Source organism: Mobula hypostoma, chromosome 8 (genome assembly GCF_963921235.1).
Source record: "Mobula hypostoma chromosome 8, sMobHyp1.1, whole genome shotgun sequence".
Taxonomy (NCBI): Eukaryota; Metazoa; Chordata; class Chondrichthyes; order Myliobatiformes; family Myliobatidae; genus Mobula; species Mobula hypostoma.
The window spans coordinates 31640000-31667993 of NC_086104.1; the positions used below are offsets into that span (position 1 = coordinate 31640000).

Genomic DNA, 27994 nt, shown 5'->3' on the forward strand with positions numbered 1-27994 from the left:
TACATATACACAACCAAACAAAGCAATGTTCTCCAGACCACGGTGCACCCACACAACATATATCACACACAGCACATTAACCAAAATATTATACTATAAAAAGTAAACCATATAGTAAATAGCTTGCTGTCCTAGTGGCAAGATCTCAGTGGTGGCAGGATATTCATTGTCTCTCAGCCTGAGGGAAGAAGCTGTTACCAGGTCTGACAATCCTAGTCCTGGGGGATGTGGGGGTGTGTGTGTTGGGAGACAATGATATAGCTTTGCTTGACACCAATCCGCAACAGACCTAACGTCCTGTTGGTTAAGCGCATTTCTAGCATCCGATCTGATCCTGTCATAGTTGCACTTTGTCAACAGGATACTACATCTCACTTCCAAAACTTGAAGCAGGAGTGGAGCTAATCCCTATTGAAGCAAATGAATAACTATTCAGCCTATAAACATTTCAACTCCAGAACCATAGTAACTGCAACTCTTTAAAGGTGAATTATGAAGATGACACTCATACATGTATTCGTACATTCAAAAGCCAAATTCCACGTCAATGTCAAATTATTCACTGAAAGGTATGAGAGAATGGGCAGAATGTATTTGCAAAGCAAAGGTTTTCTGCCAACCTACCTCCATTGCATGGTCCAACACTCTGGCAGTAAAGGTTTGTAATAAGGTTCTGGAGGATGTGCTTCTGTTAGCATATCTAAGTAGCCACCTTTCATCGACTTAAATATCAATGAATTCAAAATTGCCTTCATTCTGCTGGTACATTGCGTTTTACCTGGTATAAAATTCATTATCTATTGGACAATGATTTCCACTTCCTTCTGTACTTCAAAGGTATGGACTACCTACCACAGACAGGATGTCTGTGAAAAGTGCTGGTGGAACCTATCTCTGCAAAATCCTACAACTCCACTGGCAGGACAGTGAACCAGTCAGTATCAGTATCCTCTACCAGGCATTCCTAGCATCTAGTCTTTAAATACACCAGACAGGCAAAGCCAATATCAGACTCCCAAAACAGGTACTGTACTCTTGAGTACTATCATGACAAAAAAAATTACTGCAACCAAATTATCAACCCAAATTACTTTAAGATTGCAACTATGAACATCAAAACTTTTTGCTAAACTTGTAACAAAATATACCAAAATATTTTTTGATAATGCAGTTTTATTACCTTTTATTTACAACTCTACAATTTCTTATTTCATTGCTATAGAACTGGAACATAAAGAAAATCAGATTTAGTTTTGTTTTGTTCAGAAACTTATTTTCAAAATAACTTATTCTGTGAATGTGGTACCAACAATTAAAAATCAGCATACACCACAAAGATTTAGACTGAAAGCAAAATGACCAATCTTTATAGGATGTGCAAATAGTATTTTTATGTCTGTGATATCAAAAAGCCATCCACTGTCATGGGCCACATTTAGAAATTGTGGAAAACTGTGCCTTTGTTGTTTTTCTTGTTTGAAAATTTGTATGAAAATTGGTACACTGATACAAATTGACTAAAATATTTTAATATTAGCTAATATATCAGGCATGTGTTGAAGTATATGGGTAGGAATAGAAATACCTTACACAAACATTATCCACTTTAACTTAATATTTTACAGTGTAAATATCTCTCTACCCAATCTATTTCTACCATACATTTTCTCCGTGACCAGTCCACTATCATATTTGGCTGCTTCAATAAACAATCATTTTTTTTTTTGCATGCTCTTATCAAAATTCAACCTGATTGCTTTTTACTTAAAATGGTCCCAGATTCATGTCTGTGGCTAAAGTTCAAATAAATTGTTAAACCCCTCTGCTTTCCTTCTCCCCCTCATAGTTAGGAAAGTTCCATTAAAGTTCAAAGTAAATTTATTATCAAAGTACATATGTCACCATATACAACCCTGAGATTCATTTTCCTGTGGGCATACTCAGCAAAATTTATAAAATAGTAACTATAACAGGATCAATGAAAGATCATTAAAAACACAGGACAGGAATATCAAGTATCTGCATTCTAGATATTACCTAAAGAAGCACTTTAGGTAAAATTTACTCTCGAGAAGGAAAGGTATCTGTCAGGATTCTTGCATTATCTTCATCCTACCATTCAATGCAGAATTGAGAAAGGGATTGACTTTGCCTTGGCTGTGGTGCTAGCTGCATTAAAATTTTCACTCATAATACTGATGAAATGTAGGAAAGAACTGTAATCAGCAGGCAAGGTGTAAAGCACTGACCACATGAAAAGATAACTTTAAATTTGAACCTTTTTCCTCTCATCCTTTGCAGAGTGTATGCATTACAAGTTCCTGATCATTGTTCTCATTACCATTGTATTGAATCTCGAATCTTAAAGCTAATAATGCCAAAGATAACTAGAGCAGGCAAGAAGGCATACAGCATCAGAAAATCAAAGACGAATCTGGAAGGTGCCCCTGGATATGTAGCGTCAAGATATTGAACCCCTTGGGTAAGCTGGCAAAAAGCACTTGTGGTGTTAGGAGATGTCTGTGCACCTGGAAAGTATAAATACCAAACAATTAGTTGTCAAGTCAAGTTTACTGTCATTTCGACCATAAGCTGCTGGTACAGTACACAGTAAAAATGAAACAACATTCCTCCAGGACCATGGTGCTACATGAAACAACATAAAACTACACTAGACTATGTGAGACAGCACAAAGCTACACTAGACTACGTGAAGTAACATAAAAACCGCACTAGACTACAGACCTGCACAGGACTACATAAAGTGCACAAAACAGTGCAGGGCAGTAGAATAATTAATAAACAAGACAATAGGCACAGTAGAGGACAAATTACAATATAATAATAAATGATGTAGATGTCAGTCTAGACTGACTATTGAGGAGTCTGATGGCTTGGGGGAAGAAACTGTTGCACAGTCTGGTTGTCAGAGCCCGAATGCTTCAGTACCTTTTGCCAGATGGCAGGAGGGAGAAGAGTTTGTCTGAGGGGTGCGTGGGGTCCTTCACAATACTGTTAGCTTTGCAGGTGCAGCGTGTGGTGTAAATGTCTGTAATAGCAGGAAGAGAGACCCTGATGATCTTCTCAGCTGACCTCACTATCTGTTGCATTCTTTAGTCTCATAAACAATGTTATACATAAAAATTGGAATTGAATTGGCTTTATTATTTACATCCTTCATATACATTAGGAGTAATAATCTTTATGTTACGTTTCTGTATAACTCTGCAATGTGCAATTTATAGTAATTTATAATAAATAGTACATACAACAGGATAGTCAATATAACATAGAAATATAATTGTGTCAACATCAATTAATGATTCTGATGGCCTGGTGGAAGAAGATGTCCCAGAGCCTGTTGGTCCTGGCTTTCATGCTGCGGTACTGTTTCCCAGGTGGTAGCATCTGGAACAGTTTGTGGTTGGGGTGACTCGGGTTCCCAATGATCGTTCAGGTCCTTTTAGACACCTGTCTTTCTAAATGTCCTGAATCATGGGAAGTTCACATCTGCAGATGTGCTGGGCTGTCCTCACCATTCTCTGCAGAGTCCTATGATTGAGGGAAGTACAGTTCCTATACCAGGCAGTGATGCAGCCAGTCAGGATGCTCTCAATTGTGCCCCAATAGAAAGTTCTTAGGATTTGGGGGCCTACACCAAGCTTCTTCAACCGTCTGAAGTGAAAGAGGCGCTGTTGTGCCTTTTTCACCACACAGCTGGTATGTTCAGACCACATGAGATCCTCGGTGATGTTTATGCTGAGGAACTTAAAGCTGTTCACACTCTCAACCGCAGATCCATTGATGTCCATTGGGGCTAGCTTGTCTCCATTCCTCCTATAGTTCACAACCAGCTCCTTTGTTTTTGCAACATTGAGCGAGAGGTTGAGGGAGAATTTGTATGAGCTATTGCTTTACATGCAGTTTTGTATTTTCTATAATAACTTTGCTCATCAAACGTTTTGCTCCAATTCTTAAACTAGAGTTGCAGGGGGATGGGAACTGGAGCACCAGAACAAATAGTGGAGTGGTTGTGGAGAAACATGTTGTGAAGCCTACCTTCAAGGTCAGGAATCAAAGGGTTGAGCATGGTGCGGCTACTGTTCTAAGCTGTGTATATTTCAATGCAAGGAGTAGGGCATGGATCAGCACGTGGAATTATGATTCTGGTTCTGATTCTGCCTGGTTTGAGATTCTAAATTGGAGAAAGCACATGGAATTAAGATTCTGATTCTGATTCTGCCTGGTTTGAGATTCTAAATTGGAGAAAGGCCAATTTTGATGGAATCAGAAAGGAATGGGATCGGTTGTTTTCTGGCTGAGGACTGCTGTTGATAAATGGGAGGCCTTCAGATGAGAAATTTTGAGAATACAGAATGTGTATGTTCCCATCAGAATAAAAGGCAAGGATAACAGGTTTACCAAACCTTGGTTTTCGAGAGATATGGAGGCCCTGATTAAGAAAAAGAAGGTGGTGCATAGCAGGTATCGGCAGATAGGAACAAATGAGGTACTTAAGGAGTATAAGAAATGGTAGAGAAATGCTTAAGAAGGAAATCAGGAGGGCTAAAAGAAGACCTGAAGTTGCTCGAACAGACAGGTGAAAGAGGATCCCAAGGGCTTCTCCAGATGCATTAAGAGCAGAAGGACTGCGAGAGACAATATTAGTCCTCTGGATGATCAAAGTGGTAGTCTATGTGTGGAGTCGAAAGAGATGGAAGAAATCTTAAACGGATTTTCGTATCTGTATTTACTCAGGAAATTGACACAGAGTCTATGGATGTGAAATAATGTATCAGTGAGGTCATGGACCTTTTACAGATTACAGGGAAGCAGGTGTTTGTTGTCTTGAGGCAAATTAGGGTGGATAAATCCCCATGGCCTGACAATCCTTATGGCTTCTGTCAGACCTTGTGGGAGGTTAGTGCAGAAATTGCAGTGGCCCTAGCAGAGATATTTAAAATGTCCTTAGCCACGGGTGAAATGCTGGAGGTAGCCTAGTGTTATTCCGTTGTTTAGAAAAGGTTCTAAGAATAAACCAGGAAATTATAGGCCAGTGAGCTTGACATCGGTAGTGGGGAAGTTATTAGAAGATATTCTAAGGGACCAGATATCTGAGTATGTAAACCTCTTCCGGGTCCTCTCCAATGCCAGCATAGACTTTCTTAGATACTGGGCTCAATGCTGTCATCCTTTAGAATTACGTAATTAAGCAGCTATGCTAAAACAAAAGACTAACCAGATAACAAAAATGATAGACACTTAACAGCCAGGAGAAGGTTCAAAAGCTGTTACTGCAAGAACTACAACTATATAATTTATCAGTCGTGTTTCTTATCTCTGATATTGAAAGAACTGGGAAATTCACCCACAACCTGTTTAGAATTTAATTTTTGACTTTTAAACTCTCAATTTAAGGACATCATGAAGTGATATAAATTAAAGGCTACACAGACTAGAAAGCTGATAATAAGGATCAATGATATCATTTATTTTCAAAATAGCACTCTAGATGTCAGGACCAGAAGATGAAACCTTACTAAATTCTTCCATCATGAAAGTGCCTCATACCTGGTATCACTGACTCACCTCATCCTAGTAACCAGCAGACTAAACTGCAATGAACATTTGAAGTCACTGAATTCTATTTAAATACAAATCATTTGGACAGACCTGGTGAGAATTTAGTATCAGCACCAATTCTATAATTTTAAAACTACCAAAACAACATCTTTTGGATAGTAACAAAAAAGGAGAAATTTCTTATTATTTTTCTATCATAATTCTATTTATAAGACCTTTACTTATTGCATTTGTAAGGTTTGTTTAATTAAACTCTTGGTAAGAGTTGGTTAACACTACCAATTTATTTTATTAAGCTATTAAAATTTGGTTTTGATATGCAACAGCTGTGTAACTTATGACCCTACTTATCACAATCTTGATCTTGAATCTTTAATGTTCAATCAACATGGCTAATCATCAGGTGAAAAGCTTCTCTCATTTTCACTCTTTATCAAAGTAAACACTCACCATTCCCGCATGTAAAATTTAGACCATAAAACTCATTAACCATCAGGACTTCCACACCATATTTCTGAAATGTGAGGTAACTCAGCCAGCGAAACAGTTCGGGCATTCCTTCTGCACTCCTAACATCATGGAATCAAAGCAAGCCAGTATTAGGTCATATTGTCTTATAACAAAACAGTATGAGCAATAGTTTGTTGAAATACTGCTTCAGTTTTCATCCACCTTCTCCTACGGTACGTAACATTTTTTTCCCAAAGTGCCAGCAAGTATTAAGTTGCCATGGCTCACGGGTAAACATGGACACCAATTGCCAAGAAGTTATTAGATTATAATGCCACTATAGCCAAAATTCTACCCAATACATTCTCTAGCAAGGGTACTAGATAAGGAAGAATGAACAAACACGTTAAATAACACCATTCATTTCCTCATTCAAGGACTTTGTAGAGTCACAGTTATGAGGTAGTTGGAAGATTTCCTCCTGGTTATCACCAAGACTTGTTGTACTGTTCGACTTGTTGATCTAGTCAAGATCAGGACAATAATCAGAACTGTGACCTTGTTCATTGCATTTCAACGTCTCCCATTATACACTCACAATGCAGTCATTTAATCAGAACAGATATTATTTTAAATAAATTAGAAAAGTCAGTAAGAGTCTGAAAGCCGGAAATTTGTGTTGGACTGTGTTTTCAAGTAATCTTTCACTTCCCATCACTAAATAGTGTAATTATTTCATTATATTAAGTATCAGGTAGATTTGAATTTATATGCACTAAATAACACATCCCAGAAGATTTAATGTGAAGTGTAAAGCATAGTCTGCAATGTACAGAAAGTGGTAATCACTTCAATCAAAGGAAATAGCAGTATCAGAAGGAAAACCATTTCTGGTAACGTAGGTTAAGTGAAAAGAATTGCCTGTACACCGATTGAATTCCCCTCTGTCCTTCAGAGTAAGGCCATAGGATCCTTATACTTCAGAGAGCATTAGGCCTCAGCTGCATGCTTATCCTTCAATAATGCAGTGGTCTCTCAATGCTCACTGGTCAAGAGTGTCTATCTAAATTTGTGTTCTGATATGTTTGGCTTAGGCCTTGAGCCCACAACTTTGTAATTCCAACATGAAAGAACTATTAACTGAGTCACAACTCACAGGAGTGCTGACAAAAATTGTGAGAAATTTGAAACAAAAAGTTTTTATTAAAATGTCATGCCTCTTTCGGCGGGAGGAGAAGATGGCGGTGCGCCACGTGTGCGCAGCCCTCTGGTGAAAAATGATATCATATCTGTTAAATAGGGGCCATGGACAATTCTGATTTGATGGAGAATGGACGTGAAAGCACAGAGGAACATCTGGAGAAATTTCTGAAACGCCCGTTCGCTGCTGTCGTTACTGTGTGGTCGGGAATCTTTCAGAGGGTAGGCCTCAAAATCCCCGGCCTTGCCTGCTTTTGGCGACCGAGAAGGAGGTCGAATTGTTCGGACAGAGATGGCGCTCAGTGCTCGGTGTCGGAGAGCTGATCAGAGCTCGAAGTTTTCGGATGACTCGAGTCGGATTGTGGTCGGTATGGCAGGGAGAGTTTTTCTTCCTTCTCCCGTCTGCGTGAGATGTGGGACATTTGAGAAACTTTGAACTTTACTGTGCTCATGGGTTTCTTCATCAAGTTATGGTATTGTTACACTGTTTGTAACTATATGTTGTAATTATGTGGTTTTATCAGTTTTTTTCAGTCTTGGTTTGTCCTGTGTTTTGTGATATCACACTGGAGGAAATATTGTATCATTTCTTAATGCATGCATTACTAAATGACAATAACAGAGGACTATGTGTCTTCATAATCATAATCCATTCAATGTACTGAAATGTGTGCTCTACCCACAGGCGACAATCAGGTCACAGCCCTTTAGGTAAAGGGAATTCACCGTTACAGAATTCACAAATCACTACCCAAAGCTTCAAAATATGGATTGAAGTTTGCTCTCCTTGATGTTATGTGAAATCAAGTAATGAAACAAACACATTCTATTACTATCTGCACTTGCATCTCTTGATGTGAGTTTCACATTACAGAAAATTACAATGTAGACCATTTTCTAGGAACCCCCTTACTGTAACATGGGGGGGGGGGGAGGGTTACCTGTATTAAAAACCTGAAAAAAAGGCCACTACTGGCTCGGCTCTGATAAAATGCCAAAGGCCATGCTGTGATCAAAATATTATTGCCCCATTCCCATTGCGTGAAGTATATTAAGTTCTCCTTTAATAGGTTACCAATTATTTTATCCCAAAGATAACAATTCTGTTTTGTAATAATCAAGGCAGGTCACAATTGTGATTCTGTTATTTAGGAATTGTATCTTGGGTATTTTATAGTCTAAAACCCCAGATTATAATGTATCAGCATATATTCATTTAGTTCTGGAAGAAAAGTTGTAGGAATCATAATGCATTGCAATGCTTCTCACCTTAGGAAACCTGATCCCACCAGAAGTCCTGCAACATTAATCAAAGCCACAGCACTATTAACTAAATTGGGATTCTGAACAACACCGAGTAAGATGAGTGTCAGAAGTTCACCAACTAGATGTGGAACAATGAGTACAGCAAAAAAACATCCAAATCGCTCCCACAATGGAAACATTCCCAGAGTCCTGAAAAACAAAGTGATTCAATTCAATACACTAAGCGCAACGTATCTCTCTTACTGCTAACATTTGCACAAATAAATTTACCAAAACCGTTTTGGAAATTAGGCATAGGGAAAAAAAGTGATCTCCTCTAGAAAAAGGGGAAAGAAATTTACATCTATACCTAATAAGGCAAAAGCTAAATAATTTAGATTATGGTTAATTGGAACACATCGTGATCAGTACAGTTTGGCCCAATTAGTGAATGAGTAACAAATTATGTATTTAAATGAAATACAGAACAAATTAGAACACTACCAATACACAACATTGCTATAAAATTGTGTATTAGCTTCCAATAGTTATCAAAGGAGGAATTGTATGCTGCCATCTTCACTTGATTGACTATAAATGAACAAAATCAGCGCAGACACCTAGTCTAGATAATGGACTGCCTTCGTACAATGCCTTTGGAGACTGCAACCTCCAATTCTTTAATTTCACTGTCACATTCAAGATAATTGTCGATACCGTCAAAATCTTTGTAGTTCCTAACTTGCTAAGGTAGTGAGTTGAGGCAGAGAGGTAAGCAGTAAGACAATTTGGAAGTGTTTTGCTCACTGCCTGTTTCAATTTCACTCCCGGCCATTTCTCGCATCTCTAAGCCTGAATTCTTGAAACCACAGTGAGCAAAACACTTCCAAATTGTCTTACCGCTTCTTTCATGCCAACTATCAGTAACAAAAATCACTGCTTTTTGAACACAAACACATGCAACTAATGCTATAAAAACTGATCACTCTAGGCATGGTGTAGTGTCTAATGGCCACACAAGTGCACGCGACTGATGCTAGTTAGAAACTGTTAAGCAACAGTCTACTGTGCCAAATAAACGTAGGGAGTCACAGCAATTTTTTTTTCAATTAGTTTGTGTTCTTTAAGAGTTGTCCCAAAGAAGCAGTGTTCTGATTAACCGATGGCCCAATTAACTGGAATCCAGTGTATTATCTAATTTCAACAATGCTAATTAAGTTGTACTGTTGTTATTATGAATATAACATGGAATATTTTTCAAAGCAACAATTTCAAAATAATGCATTGGTTTACAGCAAATGATAGATATGAAAATAAGTTTGAGCAGAATCTCCAGAAAAAGGGCAGTTCTTAAAATCAACACAATTTTTATCTCACACAAATTCTAGATTATATTTTGTGCCAACAGTGACTATCATACCCCAGTCGAAATCAATGTTGTTCTAAGGGTCACGAAGGTAATGCAACTTGGTTGATGATTGCAGAGGAGAGGAAGCTGAGGGCACCCATCTTCACTCCAAGTAAAGCCCGTAGAACCTGCTTTTTTTGGGTGGGCTTACGTTTGCTAAAACAAAAAAACAAAAGATCGAGGAAGGAATTTGCCTGTGAATCTGTCATCTGTTGCAGGGAATTTTGACTGTGAATCTGCCATCTATTAAACATCCCTTCTGATTTCCAGATTGTCAGCTTTTACTCTGTTAGAAGCATTTTTGCCTTTGAATCAAGAATTTGTAGGTGAGACTCCTTCTCCAGAAAGATCTTTGTTGCCAATTTCAACGACATTGAGGGAACGCTTCACTTTTGCAGGTACCACTTTTCAAATTGGATGTTAAATCAGGGTTCTATCTTCTTACTCAGGTAAAAGTAAAAGTTCCCATGATACTATTTTAAAAAACACAATTTTAGTTTCAGATCATTCTTCTAGAATTTCACAGAACACACGTTGCTAAAATGTTTCTCTGATAGGTGGAACAACTCTTACCAGTAGACAAAAGTGCTGTAAATAGCCACACTAACAATGCTGAAAGGAAGGATGTGAATAATGTAGGCCATCAACATCAACCATTTCTGATAAATGCCATCTGAGTTTTCCTGGTCACTGACTGAACGTAATGAAGGGTCTTCTTTCAAAAATATGTATGATGAAAAGAAACAAAACATGTTAATACATGTAAATGTTAAATTACAGAATTTTAATTTATGGAACATACTGGAATTTTTTTTTTAAAGTACAGATTGAACATGAGCAGTTTCTGTACTGTTGCCAGGATTCTGAAACCTTATCAGTGTAAACACATTTTTTAAGAGCACAAGATGTCAACAAAGTACTTAAAATATTATGTACAAATTAAGCTGGCTGGAAAAAGTGAACATTTCAGGTAGGATCATTGGTTTGGGGGCAAGATCACAGTATTTCCAACATTTCCTGTCTTCATTTCCATTTCCTGCAGTATTTTGCTTTTATTGATCGTGGGGATAGCCAGAGGCTTTTTTCCTAGGGCTGAAATGGCTAACACGAGGGTGCATAGTTTTAAGGTGCTTGGAAGTAGGTACAAGGGGGATGTCAAAGGTAAGTATTTCACACAGAGAGTGGTGGGTGCGTGGAATGCACTGCCAGCGAAGGTGGTAGAGGTGGATACAATAAGGTCTTTTAAGAGACTCTTAGATAGGTACATGGAGCTTAGAAAAATAGAGGGCTACATGATAGGGAAATTCTAGGCAGTTTCTAGAGTTGGTTACATGGTCAGCACAATATTGTGGGTTGAAGGGCCTGTAATGTGCTGTAGGTTTTCTATATTCTATGTTCTATTATATAAACTGGCTTTGAACTGATTTGTTTTTAAGTACTGAAATGCTGATGTTTGTCGTGGTAAATATTCTTTTATCCCGTCATCTACTCATTTAACCAAACAGACTCGCCAGAGTTCTATGAACCAAAGCATGATCAGTGAGGTACGTACATAAAGCAACAGCATTCAGCATCCCAGTATATGGTGGGGCACCTATGCTTTGGTAGATGATTCCAATTCGGTCCTGCAGAGCACCTGTTGATGCATCATTGTTCAACCTCATCAAGAAGAACACAACAAACAAGCCATACAGCAGGTTTTGGGAGAGGCGCATTAATATCCCAGTTTTGTTTCTTGATAAATTTCTCACAATTCGCCTTTAATTGAAAATGAGAAATATTTCAGTAAATCAATTCTCAGTAAATCCTTTCTTGTGTAGCAGTGCAGCTGACTCTCCAGTCAACGATGATCTCCAGTTTGTTAATGGTAAAGGACCAGCTGAGGGTAATGTCAGTGACTGTCAAGAGTACATAATTAGACTCTCTCTTTTTAATGTGCTCCTCCCCCGTTAGCTTAACTGCTCAAATTTACCTGGCATCTATCAGCCTAGACCTGAAGGCTGTCTCGGTTTGCTGTGCACAGATGTGGACTCCTGCACTTGTTGTGAGGTTGCTACTGAAACTGAACATTCTGTAGTTAGAAGTGATCATCCCCATTTCTGGACTTAACATGGAAAAAGATCATTGATGAAGCAACTGAAGTTGGCCGGGCCAAGGCCATTACCCCGTGAAACTCATGCAGTGTCTCGGACCCAGGATAACTACCTGACCTTCAACAACCTCACCCAGTTCTTTTTGTGAAACCATTGGAGTGATTTTCCCTGGACACCCATTGATGTCAGTCAGCTTCATCACTCCTCTTAACGCCACATTCAGTCAGCTGCTGCCTGATGGCACAGGCATGGGCAGTTGCTCTCACTCTACATCTGCAATTTAACCCTTCACCTGTTCCAAGACTGTGGGAATGTCGGGGGCAGGACAAAAAGTACTGGTGAAACCCAAACTCAACAGGTTTTTGGTGAGTAAGTGCTATCTGTACGGTTGCACACTCTCAATATCTAATCTATATTAAAATAAACCACAAATGGAATAAATGTTATCAGATATAACACTTGGTGCAAGATATCCTTGCAGATGTTCTTTCTACCTGATCAGTATCCAGAGTTTGAAGAGTACGCTTGGAGAAGCTGTGTTCTTGAAAGGAATGGATGTCAACTGGTTTGTTTTCTTTGCAGCATCAATAAGCTGCAGGGTGTCATTAAATATTCTTGAATTTTGATAGGATGTTGAAATTTCTTGGACTCTGCTGTAAGTCTCAATTTCTCTCTCCTTGCTTCTGGTGTCAACAGATGTCAGGTCCACTGGAAATTTTAACAAGTTAACAGGTATAGAAATGGACAGTTCAGTTCACATCAAACTAATATTAAGTCTGTTCACAGGGTCATAGAATCCTGGAGTCATACAGCATAGAAACAGGCCTTCAGTCCACCACCACCTACACACCAACTGCTGCACCCATTCAACCTGCCTTCTATGCCTTGGTGAATCAAGATCTTGGATAGATGCTCCTTAATTGTTGTAAGAGTATTTGCCTTCACCACCTCCTCAGACAGCACATTCCAGATTCAGAACCACTTTGTATGAAAAACACCCCCTAGAGTCCTCTAAAAACTAACTCCTCACTTTTAAACTTTGCCCTTTTGGAAAAAGACTCTTACTATCTACCTAAATCGTTGCCCTCATAACTTTATATACCTCCATCAGATTATCTTCTGCTCCAGGGGAAACAACCCCAGCCTTCCCAATCACTCCTTATAACTGTGATTCTCCAAACTAGGCAACATCCTAATGAATCTCCACCCTCTCCAGTACAAAAAGACCTCACCTTTTCAATGGCATGCCAACAGTTATGCCTTCTTGTACATGGATATCTAATTTTAAATAAACAAATTGAAGCATTGTTCAAACAGGTTCCATCACTGATACTGGGTAAACTGATACAAACTGTTCATACAAGAGTAGCTAAAATCACTATGTCCACTTTCTGTGCATTTCCATTTGTGCTCTATTCCGGATCTAATACACATCTCAATGTTTCAATTTACTTTTAAATATAAAGTAAGGTGTACTAAATGGGGAATTTGTGACACCCTACGCAAAGAAAACTATTTTTAATCAGTCTAAATTAGCACTAAAGTAAAATTGACTCTGACAGATGGCAAAGAAAGCTCTTATTGCTGCACTATTAACTACAAACTCTGCGGATTGACATTGTTGGTTTGTTTGTTGCACGATGTTCAGCATTCGATAGTATGTGTACAGCTGTACCATCTGTTATAAGGGGGAAATGCTGCAGGAGGTGATCAAATTGATTGCCTTTCTCAATACTGAAAATGCATGCACCTTTCAACAGCACTCACTGTCAAACAAAGTTCGAATAAGAGGTCAATAACCTGAAACATTTGCAACACTCTACTGCTCTCAGGCTTTTGCCATTGAAAATGCTTCCTGGAGTGAAATACAATTTCCAGGTCACTTCAGAAATTTAACCAGACATTTCCTAGTGGATATCTCCCTTGTCTGTCTGGTACAATTTGCACATCAATCGAACACATGACTCCCAAGCTTCTGAAGTTCCTCGCCTTCAGAGCCTCTGACATTACTAACCTTCCATCTGCCAGGATGCCACTGATTTTTTTCCAATTAATCCCAATGAAGACAATGATAGCAGATACATTGCCTTGAAAAAGTATTCAGCCCCACAATTATCTTCACATTTTTATGTCTCGTTTTCTAAATTTAAAATATATTGAAGTAGGATTTTTGCACTAATTTACAAAATATTGTGCATCATGTCAAATCAAAAGAAAAAAAATTCAAACACCTGTCAATAATGAACTAAAAATTAAAAACCAAAATTGTGAAGCTGAAGAAGTATTAATTTCCCTTGTAAGTACAATGCTACCTTTCCTCAGATATTAACTTACCAGCTCGCCCAATTTGTTGATGTAGAAAATTGGAGGATCACCTGCTTTCAATGAATTCATAAGAATAAATGTCCTCTCTCACTTTAAGTTCCAACAGTATGGTAGATTTTCAACAGATCAAGCCAAAATGAAGACAAAAGAGCATTCAAAACAAGTCAGGGAAATGATAATAGAGGAGCACAAATCTGGCGAAGGGTACAAGACCATCGCAAAGGCACTGAACATACCTTGAAACTCAACGCAGTCCACTGCAAAAAAGTGGAAAAAATATGAAAACCAAAGCCATACTACCTAGGTCACACCGCCCCTCTAAACTTGGTTGCTGGAGATGAATGGCACGTTAAAGAGAGCCCACTGTGACGCCAACAGTCACTCTGAGTGAGCGGCAGAAGTCAGTGCCTGCAACTGGAGATGAAGTTCAAGACTCTGCAATCTCTAAGCTGTCACAAATAAAAACTCTCAGTTCAATTGATCAAAATCCCTGGTTGTAATACTCATTTATGTAAACAAAGGGTTGGGGCTGAATACCTTTACAGGGCACTGTAAATGTATGAAATACGAATCAAAATGAATTTTCCTGAGCTTGTCCCCTCTCACTCACCTCACTCTCAAGTCCTGGTGAGATCTCCAATCTATACTCCCACCTGCACCATTTAACCGCTCAACTGTCCCAAGTTCTGATTCTTGACCCCAGATTTTATACCACTCACTCTGCATCTCCCCAACAAATCTTCTGTGTGCTTCTACTTAGCCTCCCATGGTGACCTGATTCTTACCCTTCAGACACCATTTCTCTCTCTACTTCCTGATCTCCACTGCAGAAAATTGGAATGTCCCTTCAAGGGTGCCTGAAACCTGCAAATAAAATTTGTAGTTGCGTGCCCATGATTACAAGTGCCCTTCCCCAACACTCATGCAGGTGTACCAGAAGATTAGTCCACTTCTCTAACTAATGGTGCCACATGAGAAGTTTCTAACTCTGATTCACAGCATAAGCAGTATTCTTTCCTGTGGATTTCCCTGAAGTCTTGTAATCCTATCACATTTAATTATTTTAATGTTGGCATACAATTAAACAGCTAACAGGAGGAGAAAGCTCTAATCTCAAAAATGGCAGGGTCAAGTATCCGAGTGCTAAAATCATGCTTGAAACAAATGTAGTGATTTTCAGCCAGAGGTGATTCCTACTTTATCATTTAATCTTGCATTTTCATATATAGAAGCCCCATTTCTACACCATTCCTACCCATGCACCTGTCTGTGCTTTTTAAATGTTTCAGCATTTTGCAATACTTTCCTCAAACTCTCTCTTTGCCTCCCACACTCTTTTCTGATTCACCCTAAAAGCAATCTCCTCAGATTTCATTTGACCTCCCTCCTAATATTATTTTTGGCTCAATGTCCAAATGCAGTATTCCAAGCACCTGCACTAGTTTTCTTCCTTAAAAGTGTGAATCAAAATGACATTTTAATGGAATTTTCTCTTTTTAAGTTGCTAATATTTTTAGATTAGATTAGATTTGTTAATAGACATAAAAAGTTGTATCAGTAACCAATACAGAAAAAGATGCATTGTTGTTTGAAACTTTAATTTTAGCCTATTTTTGTCTTTTAGAAGCTGATGCTACCATGCCTAGTCTGATGAGCTGCTAACTTCCAGTTTATGGTGTTCATGTTTTTTCCCTTTTCCATGTAAGACACATAAAAATGATTATAGTACCTACCATATAAATCAAATGGATTGCAATATTCAGGACATTGATAGCCACAACTTCCGAAAAATTCTACTATATCTTCGGTTCCACCACAGAACACCAACTCTCCACAACTCATTATTGCAATTCTGTCAAATAACTTGAGAAATTTGAAATCAAAAAATTAAATGGTCTCTTCTGTACATGTGCAGTAACAAAACAAAAGCTCATGCAATTGAGATAAGTACAGAAATGTGGGAATGTTCCCAAAGCACATCTTAATCTTTCAGAGCACAATGGGGGAGTTGTGCATTGCAACTTATGTTATGACTTGTGGTATTTCTTTTTTTTTTCCTTTTTACCTCTTCAGAAAGTATGTCTATTTTTATAGACGAAGGATGATTTTTTTTCTTTCTGACAGCAGGTTTAAGGATTTTCTCCAAAAATCACACCTCATTCCAATTATTTCAGAACCTTGGCCCAGCTAAGCAAGCTGATTCAGCATTTTCTCACTGAAACGACATTAATGCTTCTGTCTCCCAAATTTAGAAAGCTTTAATCAGTGACACTGAGAGCATGCTCACCTTGAAAAGTTCTGACCTAGGTTGATGAATTGACAGGATAACTATTCGATTTTTGTGAGCTAGTTCGGAGAGTAAACGAATAATCTGGTTGGACGTCATACTATCCAGACCTGTGGTTGGTTCATCGAGTAAGATGACTTCTGATTTAAAACAAAGACACATATTGAAATATAATATACACTTTCTTAGAAAAATCTAGATCTTCCAGTCTCGTGTAATTTTTTTCCAATAGCTACAGTGTCAGAGGTTGGCTTTTCACCAAGATATCTCAAACTTAACTAATTACATTCCAACTGATGCTTAGTATCCTATCGTCATGATTGTTTAAAACAAGCAGCAGCATAAAACAATTGTAATCATATTAAATCTCTAGAGAATATACATTTAAGCTCCAGATACATAAGTAAACACAAAGAAAAAGAATTTGCTGATCAAATAAACAAATATTTAGATCATATGACATTGGACCCGACGTCTTTCACCACCTGAAATTCCTCGAAACACATGGCCACCAATCACCTGATTGGCTACATGATTTAGGCTAAGCTCTATCATGACAGATTTCACCTGTAGATATCAATACACAAGACCAGTTAATTCAGTCCTTACTAATCAAGAACCTATCAACCTCAACTTCAAATATACCCAATGGTGTGACCTCCACAGCTGTCCATGGCAATGAATTGTACAGATTCACCAGCTTCTGACTAAAGAAATTCCTACTCAACTCTGTTTTGAAGGGACATCCTTCTGTTCTGAGGCTGTTTCCTCTGGTTTTAGATTATCCTACTATAGGATTCATCCTCTCCACATCCACTCTATCTAGGCCTTTCCATACTCAACAGGTTTTAGTGAGATTCACCCCTCATTCTTCTAAACTCCAGCGAGTCACAAGCTCACTATAACACATAAATTGATAAAATCAAATTGTTAAGAAGTTATGGCCAATTACAGTGTGCTCAGAGTGGAATTCATCTTTCCTCCTATGATATTTGAATTTTAAACACCTATTAAAATACACCATTTTTGAAAATCCCTCTCAGATAGTTTTACATATCCAGCACAAAATTCATTCTGAGATTGATGCCTTCATTAATTCCTACATGACTGACTGGAACGTTTCATTCAGATGGCCAATGACTATTAAAGATTCTATACAAAACAAAAATATTTATGCAGATAACAATTTCACTGCGCCAAGGTGAAAGTCGATTGAAGCTATGTTATATCCTGTCTTACTTGGATCTTGGAGAAGCTGTGCAGCAATAGAGACCCGACGTCTTTCACCACCTGAAATTCCTCGAAACACACGGCCACCAATCACCTGATTGGCTACATGACTTAGGCTAAGCTCTAACATGACAGATTTCACCTGTAGATATCAATACACAAGAACAGTTAATGAAATCTTCTTTATAAAAGGTCAGGACCCATCTGTGGGAATAGAAACAGAGTTAACGTTTTAGGCCAAAGACCCTTTGTTGGATTTTCAGTTGATTTTCAATGAAGTTTTAGATTTAGATTTAGATTCAACTTTATTGTCATTGTGCCAAGTACAGATACAAAGCCAATGAAATGCATTTAGCATCTGACCAGAAATGCAAAGAATAGTGTTATTTACAAAATAACTGCGAGTAAAAAAGTGCTACAGCACAAAATATAAAAGTACTGAGACAGTACAATACAGATGCAATACTGCTTAGCGCTGTGATGAGAGGTTCAGCAGTGTCACAGCTTCAGGGAAGAAGCTCTTCCTGTGCCTGCTGGATGGGAGTGGAGGCTCCTGTAGCGCCTACCAGATGGGAGGAGAGTAAGAAGTCCATGGTTAGAGTGAGATGCATCCCTGATAATGCTTTTCACCCTGCCCAGGCGGCGTTTATGGTAGATGTTCTCAATGGTGGGCAATTGGGAGCCGTTCAGTGTTTTATGAACCTATCAAATATATCCCTCTAGCATCTTCACAGGGTATAGCACATCTATGTATAAAAAGCATTAAGTGAAAGATTAGTGCACCAAGCCATATAATATTTTTAAATGAATTTTTATGAGTTAATAAAGTAGTTCAATAAAATTAATACAGAATTAAAATTTGCAACAGTTCTTGCAGACTGCCAGAGAGTGTAGAGAACGTAATCTGTTGGAAAATTCCATTTGAAGTATCAAACGCAGCTGTTAGAAATCTTGCCATTTTTTTCAGAAGGTTCATGTCCCTCTCAAGAAAAACCTGAGGCTAAGAAAAATTACTTCTTTTTCCTCAGGTAAGTATAACCTGCCTGGTGTCAGTAGTTGTGTAACTAGGACCTATGATGTGCACCAGCGGCTCATACAACCATCCACCACCTGCTCCATGGCTTCATGTGACCCTGATCGGGAGGGGTTAAGCAGGTGCTACACCTTGCCCAACGGTGAACTCCAGGCTAGCGGAGGGAAGTAGCGCCTCACACCTCCTTTGGTGTACCTCCTTCCGCCACCCTTATCTGATATACCTCTATTAAAGTCACTGCTCTTCCTCTTCCGCTCCAAAGTGAAGAGCCCAAACTTGCTCAACCTGTCCTCATAACATACACTCCCGAATCGGACAGTGTCCTGGTAAGTCAACTCTAGAGGGTCTCTAAAGTTACCATATACTTCCTATAACTAGAAATTGATCACAATACTCTGAATGTGGTCTGTCCAGAGTATTATAGAGCTGCAACATTACCTCACAGTTCATTGTTTAGAAATACAGCATAGAGAGGGCCCTTTCTGGCCCTTCAAGCAGTGCCGCTCCAACAACCCTGATATAACCCCAACCTAATCACGGGACAACTTGCAATGACCAACTAACTTACCCGGTACGTCTTTGGACTGCGGGAGGAAACTGCAGCACCCGGGGGAAACACATGCATTCCATGGGGAGGATGTACAGACTCCTTCCAGAGGACATTGGGATTGAACTCTGAACTCCGATGCCCTGAGCTGTAATAATAACACACTAACCACTACACTACCATGGCTCTTTAACAGTCTCCCAACTACTAAAGGCCAACACACCTTACACCTTCTTAACCACCCTATCAACTTGCACAGTAACTTTGAGGGATCTATGGATGTGGACCCCAGGACCTCTCTGTTCCTCCACCCTGCTAAGAATCCTGCCATTAACCTTGTACTCTGCCTTCAAGTTAAACCTTCCAAACTGAATCACTTCACGCTTTTCCAGACTGAAATCCATCGCCACTTCTCAGCCCAGCTCTGCGTCCCATCAACGTCCTGTTGGAACCTGCAACAACCCTCTACACTTTCCACAACACTGCCAATCTTTGTGTCATCCACAGCCGTACTAACCCACCCTTCTACCTCCTGATCCAAGTAATCTGTAAAAAAAAATCACAGCACAGGTGTTCTGGAACAGATCCCTGTAGAACACCACTGGTCACCTACTTCCAGGCAGAATGCGCATTATCTACTGCCACACTCCACCTTCTGTGGCAAGCTGATTCTGAATCCATGCAGCCAAGTTTCTCTGGATCCCATATCTCCTGACTCACTACATGAATTTACCATGAGGAAGCTTGTTGAACACCTTACTAAATCCCCTATATACCACATCCGCTGCTCTACCTTCATCAATTTGTTTCATTGTTCTCTCAAAGAATTCAATCGGGCTTGTAAGGTATGACCTGCCCCTCACAAAGCCACAAACTGGGTCGGAAAAAATAGTAGTTCTTCTTGTGGGAGCATGATTGGTCAGAACAGGAAAATACTGGAATTCTAGAAGCATAAGACTTGTGACAAACATAAGACAATTAGAAAAACAAAGCATAAGAATGCATAATCTGTATTTTGCCACTGACGATGTCATTTCACAAATTATTTATGTTAAACCAATTTGAAAAGTAAATATACCTTCTCTTTGATGGCATTGGTATCTCCACAAAGTGTGAGCAAAGCTATGTATGTCAGTGTTTCCTCCACTGTAAGGTAACTGAGTAAATTGTCACTCTGAAAAACAAACAGGTGGAGTGAGCTCACCTTGGAAATTCATCACAAAATTATTCATTATTATCTACTTTAAGAGCCCCTAGTTACTATCATCGATGTCTAAGGAAGCGCTTCAACTGCAAAACCTCATTTTGGTAATCAAGCCTCACCAAACACTCACACTCTGTCCATTACGACCTATCAAATATCGGCTGCAATAACAACTATTGATTGATGTTTTTTTCCTTGGACATGTCACAAATCAGATATTTTTCCTTAATTCAGCATGGATGAGCTATCTGTATAATTCAGTACCAAACCATACATGAATACTTGCCAAATGTGTTATTATGCAGCACTCCAGATTAGCTGAGCAACATTTTAGTAACAGGAAAGAAAACCTTAACATCACCATTACCTCTGAAATCTCTGTTCAAAAGGAAAAAAAAGCTGTACAAAGCCACACACACAACATGCTGGAGGAACTCAGCAGGTCGGGCAGCATCTACAGAAATGGATAAACAGTTGTCATTTCAGGCCGAGATGGAAGAGGGTAGACACCAGGATAAAAGGGAATAAAAAAGAATAAAAAGTATACAAAGATAGATTAATCTATCATTCCAAGAAAGAAAAATTAAACTTGCATTTCTGTTCTTTTGACATTTATTAGTCAATACACTTTTGTCTTAGTCACAGTCTAATAAATCCTTTCTTCTACAATCTTCAAAAGTAAAGAATGTTACATCAGAGCAAATGATACAACCAAAAATACAGTGATACAGGTTTCCCTTCCCTTCTACAAATTCTCAGGACTATAAAGATACATTCTGGCTAACAGCAAGTATCGCTGGTTTGAAAAATAAATTAAGGCCTCAAATTTAGTCTCCATGTACTGTACACATTCTTAACCCAATACAGAGAGAAAATAAGTAAAGGCAACACCTTTCATTTTTCTAAATTTCAAAGAATATAAGCAATTTCCTCACAGACCAGATTCTCATTCCAGGAATTAGTATATTGAACATTCATTGCACAGTTTCTAAGCAAGTATGTTGTGGGTTTTTTTCTTGAATCAGGATATAAATGTGTACATCAAAATATTACAGCTGTAGACACATTGTTACAAGGATACAGTTTAAAATATTTACGACACTATCATTACCTGTAAAACATAGGAAAAGTAGTTGTGAAAATCTCCCTTCCTAACTTTGCATCCATTCACATATACATCACCAGTTAGGTTTGCTGGCCCTCGTAATCTTCCTGCAATTGCATCCAGCAGGGTAGTCTTTCCAGACCCTAAAAAATAAAGTTTGAACTAGGATATTTTTAAATAAAAATTATTTATATATCAAAATAAAAATAATTCAATCCTTCATGCTATTATATATGTTAAATTGTCTGTCACACTGGCAGGATAGTCTGGTGGGCAACCAGATGAGGTAGATCCAACTCAAATGCTCAATCAATGCTGAAGTTGCTGATATTATCCAGATAATGGGCAAGCACCTTTAGCAAAATGGTGGCAAAAATACAAACCTTAGTCTTTAGTATGGCCAAACTGCACTGGAAATTGTGATCATTTTCTGAAGTGCCCAAAATTCAGTTCAAATTATTTGCATATTGCAAATTGTAGTATTGTTTATGAAGCATTGCAATTGAGCAGGGTAATGTTATATTTTTAGACAATAAGGTATTGTTTGTACTCATGTTTCTGTCGCCAGATCTGAAATATTGTTAGGGAAGATGGCAAGTAGAACGTAGGAATTTCTTAAAGAGACAGGTTAAGTTCAGCAATGGGGGAAAGAGGCTGATCAAGCAGCATTGTCTACTTGCAAAAATCTACTAATAGAATGGTGTTGGTCTGCCCAAATGTTGTTGATCTGCCAGGACACAGAGATGTCTGACTGGCACATTCCATGCTGCTGGGGTATGTACTGAGAAACACACTGAAGCTTGGTGCAGCCACTGCAAAATCTTGGTGGGGAAGGACCACAGTACGGGGTTCTTCTGCTACTGGATAGGGAGGGACCCTTTAGGATGTGTGAGGAAGCCCTTTAATTATTGTGGTTTTATATTTAATTATATCACCCTAGAGGGCCACATGAGAGGCAGCAGGTACTATTGATGTACAGCAGGGGTGGCCAACCTTTTACATTCCATGCGTCAATTTTTTCACACTGAGATTTTTTTCACGCACAAGTTCTATATTAACATATTTTTACAACAATTGAATAGGGGTACAAGAGTTGTATGGCGCATCTGAACTCGTGAGTGAAAAAATTGACACATGGAATGTAAAAGGTTGGCCATCCCTGATGTATAGGAATGTATTAGATCTGTATTAGGATTGTATTGAAACCACTGACTATGAATGTAAAGAATGAGAAGGCACTGAATGGTTTATTCTTGTAAATATTTTTTGTAGTAACCTGACCTAATTTGGATGTGTAAATCTGAGGAAAATGGGTAAAATGAGTCAAACTAATAGAAAATGCAAGTTATTTGAGAATAAAGAAGGTATTAAGCGATACAAAATGATTATTTTAACATCCATAAATTAATTACCAGAATTTCCTAAAATTCCCATAAGTTGTCCACTTTCCACATAAAATGAAACATCTTTCAGGATGTGCCTTGTCCACTTTTTAAGGTACAACTGTACGTCCCACCAAGGCCCAACTCTCTCACTGCAAGAACACATGAAACAAAAGACAACAGATAGTCGGTAAATCATAACAATTTTCCAAATCCATCATCTTCCAGTTGACCCTTATTTGCACAGTGCCACAGGTGGTACATCTGTTCAGCATGGTTCCAGCAATCTGCACTCAATCCTGACTTCAAATCTGCATGATCTCTCTATGAGATTGGATGTTTTGGTTTCTTCTCCATTCCAAAGATGCTCTGGTTGTTGGATTAATTCACACTGTAAATTGCTCCGAGTGTGTAGGTGGGTGGAAGAAGCTGGGAAGGAGTTGATGGAAATGTGCAAAGAATAAAATGGGATGATTGTAAATGGGTGTTCGTAATGTTTGGTGTGGACTCAGTTTTAAGACCATAAAACCACAAGATTTAGGAGTAGAAATGCACATGATAGAATAAAGGTCTATAAATAGAAACATAGAAACATAGAAAACCTACAGCACAGTACAGGCCCTTTGGCCCATAATGCTGTGCCGAGCATGTACTTACTTTAGAAATTACCTAAGGTTACCCATAGCCCTCAAGTTTTTTAAGCTCCATGTACCTATCCAAGAGTCTCTTAAAAGACCCTATTGTATTCGCCCCCACCACTGTCACCGGCAGCCCATTCCACGAACTCACCACTCTCTGTGTAAAAAAACTACCCCTGACATCTCCTCTGTACCTTCTTCCAAGCACCTTAAAACTGTGTCCTCCCGTGTTAGCCATTTCAGCCCTGGGAAAAAGCCTCTGGCTATCCACATATTCAATGCCCCTCATCATCCTTTACACTGTTATCAGGTCACCTCTCATCCTCTGTCACTCCAAGGAGAAAAGGCCGAGTTCACTCAACCTATTATCATAAGGCATGCTCTCCAATCCTGGCAACATCCTTGTAAATCTCCTCTGCACCCTTTCTATAGTTTACACAACATTCCTGTAGTGAGTTGACCAGAACTGAGCACAGTACTCCAAGTGGGGTCTGAGCAGCGTCCTATATAGCTGTAACATTACCTCTCAGCTCTTGAACTCAATCCCATGGTTGACAAAGACCAATACACCATATGCCTTCTTAACCACACAGTCATCCTGTGCAGCAGCTTTGAGTGTCCTATGGACTCAAAGCCACACTGATCCTCCACACTGCCAAGAATCTTACCATTAATACTATATTCTAACATTAATTACTTTCCACTATTCATTAGGTTTTTTAACTTACTGCAATAATAAGTCCATATCCATAAAGTATAGGAACAGAACTGGGCCATTTGGCCCACTGAGTCTGTGCCACCATTTCATCATGGCTGATCCCTTTTTCCTTCTCAGCCCCAATCTCCTGCCTTCTCCCCATATCCCTTTATGTCCTGACCAATCAAGAGTCTAGCAACCTCTGCCTCGAGGGTCAACCTCCAACTTGGCTCTGAGGGTCTCGTGAATCTTCATATGGATCAACACATTGGTGCAGTCATGAAGATGGCACATCAGCAGATGTACTTCATTAGGAGTTTGAGGAGATGTCACCAAAGTCTCTAGAAAATTTCTACAGTGCCAAGGTCTGATCCGTGAAGTCTGCATTCCGGTACACAGTCTGGTCCGTGGATTCAGTATTCCAGCTATTACTTTTTTCCATTGTTCAGTTGGGCGCCTTAATTGAGGCACCTGATTCTCGTTTCGGGATGGCAACATAAATAGCTCTGGGGTCCAATGATTCCTTGCTGGACCATCCTCGTCAGTAACCTCATCAGTAACCTCGTCAGAATCCCTGTCAAGTTAACCTGTCAGAGTGAGACTAGAGCTGCTGTCTGTAGTTCCTGGGCCACGTCGAGGGCTTGCCGCTACTTGGAGCCTTTTCGTGTCAAGATAAAGAACAGTCTATCATTGTGTGATTTTGTCTCTCCATGTTCTCTCCTCTGCTGGGTAGGTCCGGCCATTTCCTGCTACCCTGAGGGGGAAACGGTCTCAGTGTTTTGTGCCCTGTGTCTAAGAGGAGTCCCGGCTTTATGTCCTGTGTCCAAGGAGGTGACCTGGCTCAGTGTTCCGTGTCCTGTGTCTAAGTCAAGTCTGACCCTAGTCCAAGTCAAGAGTCAAGTTCCAAGTCCAAGTTGAGAGTCAGGTCCAAGCCGAGTCAAGTCTGAGTCCAAGCCAAGAGCCACGTCTAGACCTAGGTGCCAAGACCCTGCCAAGACCCAAGTTCCAAATCATGACCTGAGTTCCCCGTCAAGTTCAAGTCCCAAGTCCAAGTCCAGGTTTTCCGGTTTGTCACTCTACGTCTACCTTTGTGTTATCATTTTGTCCTCACTCCTTGGCTTCCCCAGCATTCTTAATAAACATAGTCCAGTTCCTAGTATTTCAGTGTCTGTGTCTTGCACTTGGGTCCATTTCCATCACCCTCCTATGACAGAACGACCCAGTCAAACATGGACCCACCGACACAGACACTGTCATTAAACTCTCGCCATCCAGGGTTCCCTCTTGTTGAAAACCCTCCCACCCACCTAGGTCATTGATAATCCAGGCAAGCCTGTTTGTTCGCCAGGAGGCTCCCATAGAGGGGGTGGATACTATCACGGTCCGGCCCGTGAAGTCCATATTCCGGTTCACGGTCCGGTCCATGGATTCTGTATTCTGGCTATTCCTTTTCCCCCTTGTTCCATTGGGCACCTTAATTGAGGCACCTGATTCTTGTTTGGGGCTGGCAACATAAATAGCTCTGGGGTCCAATGATTTCTTGCTGGACCATCCTCATCAGTAACCTCGTCAGAATCCCCATCAAGTTAAACCACTGGAGTGAGACTAGAGCCACTGTCTGTAGTTCCGGGGCCATGTCGAGGGCTTGCTGCTACTTGGAGCCTTTTCGTATCAAGATAAAGAACAGTCTATCATTGTGTGATTTCGTTTCTCCGTGTTCTCTCCTCTGCTGGGTAAGTCCGGCCATTTTCTGCTACCCTGAGGGGGGAGCAGTCTCAGTGTTTTGTGCTCTGTGTCTAAGAAGAGTCCCGGCTCAATGTCCTGTGTCCAAGGAGGAGCCCCGGCTCAGTGTTCTGTGTCCTGTGTCTAAGTCAAGTCTGACCCTAGTCCAAGTCAAGAGTCAATTTCCAAGTCCAAGTTGAGAGTCAAGTTCCAAGTCAACTCCGAGTCAAGTCCAAGTCAAGTCCGAGCAAAGGCCAAGTCAAGTCCGAGTCAAGTCCAAGTCAAGTCCGAGTCAAGTCCAAGCCAAGTCCGAGTCAAGTCCAAGCCAAGTCCGAGCAAAGGCCAAGTCCGAGTCTAAGTCCAAGCCAAGAGCCAAGTCTAGACCCAGGTACTGAGTCCCTGCCAAGACCTGAGTTCCCTGTCAAGTTCAAGTCCCAAGTCCAAGTCCAGGTTTTCTGGTTTGTCACTCTATGTCTACCTTTGTGTTATCATTTTGTCCTCGCTCCTTGGCTTCCCTAGCATTCTTAATGAACATAGTCCAGTTCCTAGTACTTCAGTGTCTGTGTCTTGCATTTGGGTCCACTTCCATCTCCCTCCTCTGACATACAGATGTACAGTGGAGAACATTCTGTCTGGTTGGATATAGAGTTTCTAAGCAGAGGGTTCTAGACTCAGCCAGTTCCATCTCCCCACCATTAAGGACATTCTCAAAAGGTGGCATCCATTATTAATGACCATCACCAACGAGCCATGCCCTCTTCTCATTACCACCACCAGGGAGGAGGTACAGGAGCCTAAAGACCCCACACTCAAATGTCATAGGAACAGCTTCCTCCCCTCTGCCATCAGATTTCCGAATGGTCCATAAACCCATGAAATGCTTCGCATTTCTATTTTGCAACATTTATTGTAATTTTTATGTATTGATGCTACAAAATAACAAATTTCAGCACATATTACAGTGATAATACATCTGATTCTATTAAATATAGATGCAGTTTCGATAATGCATGGCTTCTGAACCAGTAGTCTGATTGCTGACAGATAGATCACAATTTTACGCTAACTTTGTACCTGATGGAGGATATTTTACAGTTTACTCTGAGCACCAACATCCTAAATGAGGGATTCAACCTTAGCTACAAAGAATTTTTTTTTTCATTTCTGCTTTCATCACAAATCAATATTCTCTAACTTTCCAATAGGGAAAATTTTCATCGCTGGCGACCCAATGAGTTACAAGGGAGCACCAGAAATTGGGACCCATTTTTTTTTGTTTGTTTTTCGTACGCACTGCAGTGTTTTCTGAATAAATTGCACTGAATTGACCTGATCTAAATTTATTCATTTACATTTGAATTGGAGCCACCCGCAAAAACTGAGAGGGAGGGGTGTGTTTACCTGACGGTGTAGTTGAAGTGGCTTACACAGAGCGTGCAATTCGCTTTTGCTTTTCCCGGAGAATCGGGGTTGCTGCACGCGCTATTCGGAGGAGATAAATTCGCCGACGAAGTGACTTCCACGCCCGTTATTTCCATACAGCTCATGTTCTAGAACACAGTAAATTACAAAAAAATGTTAAAAATAAACAAGTATCAAAACACCCATTTAAGCAAAATGATAGCAGGGTATTCCACTGCCTTTCTTCTGCGGGGAAGATGGGCAATTGGAGCCGGTATTCCGACCTTTTGAGCCCGGCGCGGCGTGAGGCGGTTCCGACCCTTGCCCCAGGAACGGCGTGAGGCGGGCCCGGTGCACCGAGTTGCCTTTAAACCCGCAACTCCCGCCTTGTATCGAGTTCCCTTTACTCCTGGGCATGGCTGCGCGATCGCAGAGGTCATTGCT

At 39.8% G+C, this 27994-nt stretch overlaps 1 protein-coding gene across 1 annotated transcript; it reads right to left on the reverse strand.

The window, feature by feature from the left end:
- abcg5 (ATP-binding cassette, sub-family G (WHITE), member 5) lies at positions 1–27990 on the reverse strand. The gene is made up of 14 exons (XM_063055647.1): positions 27835–27990; positions 27551–27699; positions 23123–23244; positions 21717–21853; positions 20480–20575; positions 17831–17963; positions 16592–16731; positions 16038–16167; positions 12474–12687; positions 11439–11644; positions 10460–10598; positions 8503–8688; positions 6034–6152; positions 1–2528 (listed from the first exon to the last, which is right to left on the reverse strand). Exons 1-14 carry the CDS (start codon positions 27988–27990, stop codon positions 2338–2340), a joined length of 2118 nt encoding a protein of 705 aa, XP_062911717.1. The 3' UTR covers positions 1–2337.
- Positions 27991–27994: the final 4 nt, after the last annotated feature.